Source organism: Chionomys nivalis, chromosome 3 (genome assembly GCF_950005125.1).
Source record: "Chionomys nivalis chromosome 3, mChiNiv1.1, whole genome shotgun sequence".
NCBI classification, from domain to species: domain Eukaryota; kingdom Metazoa; phylum Chordata; class Mammalia; order Rodentia; family Cricetidae; genus Chionomys; species Chionomys nivalis.
The window spans coordinates 119,868,829-119,875,567 of NC_080088.1; the positions used below are offsets into that span (position 1 = coordinate 119,868,829).

Consider the following 6,739-nt stretch of genomic DNA (forward strand, 5'->3'; position numbering starts at 1 on the left):
TCTCTCTCCTTCTCTTTCCCTTTCTTTCCCCTCCTCCCCTGTGTACCTCAGGCTGACTTCTCCTCCTCCTCCACCTCCTCCTCCTTTTTTTTTTTTTTTTCATTTTTCCAGAGAGGGTTTCTTTGTGTAACAGTCCAGGCTGGCCTGGAACTCACTTTTTAGACCAGGTTGGCCTTGAACTCATGACATCTGCCTGCCTTTGCCTCTGCATCTGCCTCTACTTCTCTATATCATGTACTGGATGGAAGGCATGGCCGGGGTCATCACCCACTCTTCAAGTTGCTCCCCTAATGGCAATGTCTTTCTCGTTAATCTTCACCTTTCAGGGCTAGATGGAAAGATGTTCTCTGAGGATCTAGTTATATTTGGTAGCCAGAGAATGCAATCACCAAAGCTGAGTTTTTCCAGGAGGTGCTTTATTGGAGGGCAGAGTGTGTAGTGAACACAGTCAGGCAGGCAGGGGTGGTGAAGTCAGTAACTGGGGTGAGAAATCTAGCACTTAATTCCTTTGTTCTCCTTGTTGTAGGGAGCCTTGGAGAAGCAGATGGCGGCCTCACGGTCACAGTTGCAGATGAAGGCCTCACAGGCGTTGTTTTTGGCTGGAGAGAAAGAAGAAAGGGAGCTGCGTGGAGCCCATGACCCTGCTCCATACAGTTTATAACCTAAAGAAACCGTGGCGTCCTATCTGTGCAGACTCAGGGTTGAGAGACAACGCACACATGAGGAGGACACTGTGTTGTCCAAACTGCTAAAATTCACAATAAAAAAGTTAGTTGTTGTGGGTCTGGGCAGAGGGCACAGTTGGTAACGCCATTGGTTAGGATGCCCTGAGCCCATGTAAAAGTCAAGGTATGGTTGGGGCATCTGTAACTCTGTGGGAAGTGGGGAGCACAGATCCCCAAAACTTGTTGGTCCGTCAGGGTAGCTAAAGGTGAGTGTTGTGTTTAGGGAGAGCCCCAGCCTCTAAAGACACAGCAGAATGACTGAAGAAGACAGGGGATGCCAACTCATTCCTAAACATAAAAAATAAACACATATATTTAATCCTAAAACCAGGAAATCTACAAATATCAGCTATCACTTCTAAAATCACATGATTTAAGACAATCCTCCTGCCTTCACCTCCCTGGTGCTAGGATTGCTACCAATTTGTAGGTTCTAATGGTGGAACCCTGGGTTCTGCGCACGCTAGGTAAACGCTGTGGCAACTAAGCTATGTCCCCAGGCCTCTGAACCTCACCTCTAAATGGGAGTGATAAAGCTTGCCCTGCATCGGTGTTTAGCCAAGAGTTTGGCTTCTGTCCAGTGATGCAGATTTCAAGTATTTAGTAAATATGGAATCAGTATAACCGCAGCCAATAGGAGAGGCTTTGAGCAGGCAAGATGGCTCAAGTCAGAGCACAAGTTCCAGCTCCAGGACTCACATGGCAGAAGAACAGAACAGACTCCTGCTTGTTGTCCTCAGACCTCCACACCTGTGTTGTAGAACAGGCATGGCCTCCCCAAGAAATACATAAAATCTATAAATGTTTTTAAAAGAGGCTTCTGAATGATGTACATCTTTGTTCTGGAACCAAATGCCATCACTTCTAAGCTGCGCGATCTTGGGCATGTGATCCAGCCTTCCTCATCTTCCTCATCGGTGACATCATCTATATTTTAGTATCTGCCTGATAAGGCTATTGTGAGGTCCGGTGAGATCAAGGCAATGACCACTAAACGGTGACTGTCCTTGTTACTTCCATGCCCCTTCCAAATCGATCGAAGGCCAAGCAGAGTCCAGAGGGCCCCAAGGGTAAACTTACCGCTGCAGGTGACCACGTTCCCGGAGCACTTGAATGAGTATGAGTTGGTGTAGGGGTTGTCAATGAGGACTTTACAGTCCTTCAACTTCTTGGCCTGCGTGTAGCAGTTGTCGTGAGTCTGGCAGCACCTGGGGAGTGCAAGGAACAGTGAGGGCGGAGCACGAGCCCTCCGGAGGCCAGGTCTTTTTCATATCGCTTCATCTTTCTCACACGCTACTATTGCTAAGCATGCTAAACATGACATTCCAGAAGAAATTGTCCTAAGGCCCTAGAATCTGTGATCTCTATTAGCATATATGTATTTATTTCTTTATTGGTTTTTCCAAACAGGGTTCAGGAACTTTCTCTGTAGACCAAGCTGGCATTGAACTCACAGAGAGGTAATAAATGTGTAAAGAATCACTACCCAGATATAAGGATATGGGGGGGGGGGAGGCTGGAGAGATGGCTCAGAGATTAAGAGCACTGGCTGCTCTTCCAGAGGTCCTGAGTTCAATTCCCAGCAACCACATGGTGACTCACAGCCATCTGTAATGACATCTGGTGCCCTCTTCTGGCCAGCAAGCATACAGACAGAACACTGTATACATAATAAATAAATTAATCTTTTTTAAAAAGAATATTTTTTGAAACTTTTTTTTTTATCGAAAGTTCCAAGTGTGGTGGTGTCTGCCTTTAACCCCAGTACGTGGGAGGCAGAGGCAGATGGATCAGTTCAAAACCATCCAGGGATACGTAGTGAGACCCTGTCTCAAAAAAGGTGTGGGATTTTTTTTTTCCAAAGCTGCAGAGATATAGTGAAATTACATCGTCTGAAGCTGACACACTGATGGTGGCCGTGCCCTAGGCTGCCACTAGATGGCAGCATTGCCCCGTATTTGCAGCCTGGTCTATAGAAAGTTTCAGGACAGCCAGGGCTACACAGAGAAACCCTGTCTGGAAACGCAAACAAACAATAAATAAGTAGATAAAAAAGAAACTGTGATGTTTAGTGAATATATATGCCTAGTCACGCCTCATGAGATGCTCTGCTGTGCACTTCCCTCACGCTGACACAGACACTCCCACCCGATTCACTCACCTATCCAGTTCGTCCACGGGGGTGCCTGAGCCACCCAAGCCACAGAAGCAGCCATAGTTGTTGTATTCCAACAAGGGATTGCTCCCGGGGATGGTGCACTTGATCACATTGCGGAACTGCCACAGAGCCCGACGGCTGATGCTGTGTGCAGTAGCGCCTGCTGCAAGAATTCACAGACCATTCCAATCAATCACACTTGGCTTTACCAGGATCTGATGCCTGCCTGCCAGCTTCCTCCTTGACTCCTCCCAGCTGCTGCAATGGGAGAGCCATGAACAGAGGTGTGTGTGTGTGTGTGTGTGTGGTGTGCATGTGTATGTACTTGCCTGTACACATGTTCAAAAGCACACTTAGGACCACTCATAAATGTCATCCTACACATGAGGAGGTCAGAGGACAGCTTTAGGGAGTTGGCTTTCTCCCTTCACTACGTAGGTTTTGGAGACCAAACTCAAGTCACCAGGCCTAAGCAGAAAGGTGTCCACCTTTTTGAGACAGGAAGAAACTGACCTCTTAGCTCAGTATCCAGCAATCCACCCATCTCTTGAGTTTGAGAGCTGCCCCACCCCCACTCAAGCTCAGGTGAAACCCCGGCCTCAGCCAGCAGTGGGATTCATCACAGTTGTAGCTGAGACCTTGAGCCAGAGAAGCAGCCAGCACCTGCTATTGTTTCACACCGGAGACTCAGAAGGAATCTGTTGTACGACCACGCACAGCTCACACACAAGGCTAATGGTCAGATCACTATGTGTAAGGTCAGCACACGGCATAACAAGCTATTCTTCAGCTGAGGAACAGGAAATGAGATGGGATTCAGTCTGCAGTGGGATACTTGGTCCCCATTAAAATGAAGGAGAAGCCAGGTACAGTGGAGCACACACTGTGTAATCCCAGCAATCTGGAGGCAGAGGCCAGAGGATCAGAAGTTGTTCAAGGCTTTACTGGGCAATATAAGACCACGTTACAATCGAACAAGACAAGGAATGGGGATTCCGTTCAGTTTGCATTGTGCTTGCTAAGCATGCAGGAAGCTCTGACTCCATCCCCAGCACCACGTATCCCTCTCCAGAGCCGCTGGAGGACCAGACAGTCAAGGATGATGGAATGGCGCATCTGATGCCATGTGTCACTCTGCCTCACAGGAAGAAATGGAGGGACAGGAAGAAAAGAAGCCAGAGGCAGGAATGAAAAGACAGTGTGGGCCCATGCCTCCCACACTCAGGAAATCCTAAGAAGTTGATCAACAAGGAGGTCCGTGTTGCAGCTGGGTCAGTGTGGGTCAATTCTGTTTGTCTCCCCGTGCCCTTTCAGGACGACTGGGTTCATAAATGCGTGGAATGCTGCAGATTGCCCTCCGCCCCAGAGTCGGTCGCGCACCTCAGCCTGCAGCTTCTCCCTTCCGTAAGTCCGGGATTCCACTTCACGTCTTCCTTCCCCCCCCCCCCCACTTCCTTGCCCAGGTCACAGACGGATAAGTATCCAGAAGTGCCACCACACTTACCTCTTCTGAGACACTCTCTACAAGTTCTCGGACAGAATTTTTGTTATTTACTTAACCTTTTGCTTTTTTTTTAAGGATCTCCTTATTTAGTTCAGGCTGGTCTTGAATTCTCAATCCTCCTACCTCAGCCTCCTAAATGCTGGAATTATGGGCATGCACCAACTACCACGCATAAAGAGTCATCTCACTTTTGGAAAGGCTAGAGAGAGTTTGGTTCTGATGCTTTCCCATTAAAGAAGGCCTTCCTGGGGGGTTGGAGAGATGGCTCAGCAGTTAAGAGCATTTGACTGCTGCTCTTCCTGAGGTACTGAGTTCAATTCCCAGCAACCACATGGTGGCTCACAACCATCTGTAATGGGATCAGATTCCTTCTTCTGGTGGGCATGAAGATGGAGCACTCATTTACATAAAATACATAAATAAATAAATCTTTTAAAAAAAGAAGAAGAAGAAGGGTGCTAGAGAGATGGCTCAGCAGTTAAGAGAACTGCCTGCTCTTCCAGAGGTCCTGAGTTCAATCCCCAGCAACCACATGGTGGTTCACAACCATCTGTAATGGGGTCTGGTGCCCTCTTCTGACCTACAGACATACACACAGTCAGAATATTGTATACATAATAAATAAATGAAGAAGAAGAAGAAGAAGAGGAGGAGGAGGAGGAGGAGGAGGAGGAGGAGGAGGAGGAGGAAGAAGATTGCAGACACACCAGGCAGTGGTGGTGCACGCCTTTAATCTTAGCACTCAGAGGCAGAGGCAGGTGGATCACTGAGTTTGAGGCTAGCCTGTTCTACAGAGTGAGTTCCAGGACAGCCAGGGCTACACAGAGAGACTCTATATGTAATCCTACCTAACACTTGGGATATTGAGGAAAATCTGGCTATAATGTTGAATTGGAGGACATTCTCAGCCACATTATAAAATTATATCAACAATAACAATGATGATGATGTGATGATGATGACCGAACTCTGCAGTCAGGACCACTTTGCGGGACCCTGGCTCAGTTACAGTACCCACATCACAGCTCACAACTGTCTATGATCTCAGTTCTGGAGGACCAGACCCTTCTTCTGGCCTCCGTAGACACTGCTCACACACAGTTCACAGACACACATGCAGGCAAAACACTCACACACATAAAGCAAAAGTCGATAGTTTTCAAACGGTTAAGAAAAATCAAACTTCCAGGGCACCTTAGTGACTGGGAAATGGGTGGCGTGGTGATATGGCAGAGGCAGAAGGATCTTTCTCTGCTTGGGTGAGAGGATGGAGTGGACTTTTCTGAGGAGTCATCTGAGTTCAGACCTAGAGGCTAAAGGTGCCAGCTGTGGTCGACATGGGGGTGAGGAGGGAGCCCCAATCCACAGGCTATTAGACCCCAAAGGGAACCCCAAACCAGAGCTTCAGGAGTGGCCAGTGGAGGAGCTGTGCCCTGAAGGAAAGGCAGACGAAGGGGCGCTCAGAGGGGACAGGGGTCCTACCTGCGAACAGAGTGACCAGCAGAAGGAGTTTCATCTTGAGTGAAGAGAGGACGCAAGTGACTTCTCTTTTATAGCCGGGGCCCCACACTTCCACGATAAGGTTGTTTGCTTTGCTCTTGGCCACTCTGGGCTGGCCTTGAGTCTATCTGGGACAACCAGAGGGATTTGCCTGTAAGAAATCACTGAAAACAATGTCATGGATTTGTGGCTGGCATTTCCTCACCAAGGGGATGGGTTCTGGAGTCTTTAGACCTTGGAATTTTTATTTTCTTTCCTTTTTGCCAAGTCTCAGTCTGTCCTGGAATTCACTAGGTATCTGAGGGAAACTTTGAACTCCTTTTTCTTTTATTTTAATTTATAGACAGCGCTTCTAGCCCAGGCTGGCCTCAAACTTGCTTTCTAGTTGAGAATGACTTTGAATTTCTTTTGAAAAAAGATTTATTTAATTTGTAATTATGTGCATGTTCGTGTGTCAGTGCATGTGTGAGTACAGACGCCACAAAGCCAGAGAAGGGCGTCAGATTCCAGGGAGCTGGAGTTACAGGTTGTTGTGAGCAACCAACAGAGGTGCTGGAAACGGAACTTGGTGTTCAAGAGCAGCACACTCTTAACCCGAAGCCCAGCCTTGAACTTCTGACGCTCCTGACTTTATCTCCAAATTCTGGGGTAGTAGGCGAGTCACAGACCTTGCCCCCAACACCCCCGCTGTGCCCGGTTTACATGGTGCTGAGGACTGAACCCAGGGCTTCATGTATGCTAGACAAACCCTCTATCTACTGAGCCACATCCCCAGCCCTGACTGAGAATCTTGCTCCTCACCTCCACCCCCTGGTCCTCGGTCTAGCTACAAGGGACTGGGGCATCTATCCT

General features: G+C 48.1%; 1 protein-coding gene across 1 annotated transcript; it reads right to left on the reverse strand.

Annotated features, from left to right (window-relative positions):
- Nucleotides 1–402: 402 nt before the first annotated feature.
- On the reverse strand, nt 403–5,930 carry LOC130870934 (phospholipase A2-like). Its single transcript, XM_057763906.1, has 4 exons — nt 5,870–5,930; nt 2,887–3,046; nt 1,806–1,933; nt 403–599 (listed from the first exon to the last, which is right to left on the reverse strand). Exons 1-4 carry the CDS (start codon nt 5,901–5,903, stop codon nt 493–495), a joined length of 429 nt encoding a protein of 142 aa, XP_057619889.1. The 5' UTR covers nt 5,904–5,930; the 3' UTR covers nt 403–492.
- Between the last annotated feature and the right edge of the window lie 809 nt (nt 5,931–6,739).

Coding starts and splice junctions, on each gene's coding strand:
- LOC130870934 (XM_057763906.1), bottom strand. CDS start 5,903: ATGAAACTCCTTCTGCTGGTCACTCTGTTCGCAG. Junction 3,047..5,869: donor GCTGGTCACTCTGTTCGCAG/GTAGGACCCCTG, acceptor GAATTCTTGCAG/CAGGCGCTACTGCACACAGC. Junction 600..1,805: donor GAACGTGGTCACCTGCAGCG/GTAAGTTTACCC, acceptor CTTTCTCTCCAG/CCAAAAACAACGCCTGTGAG.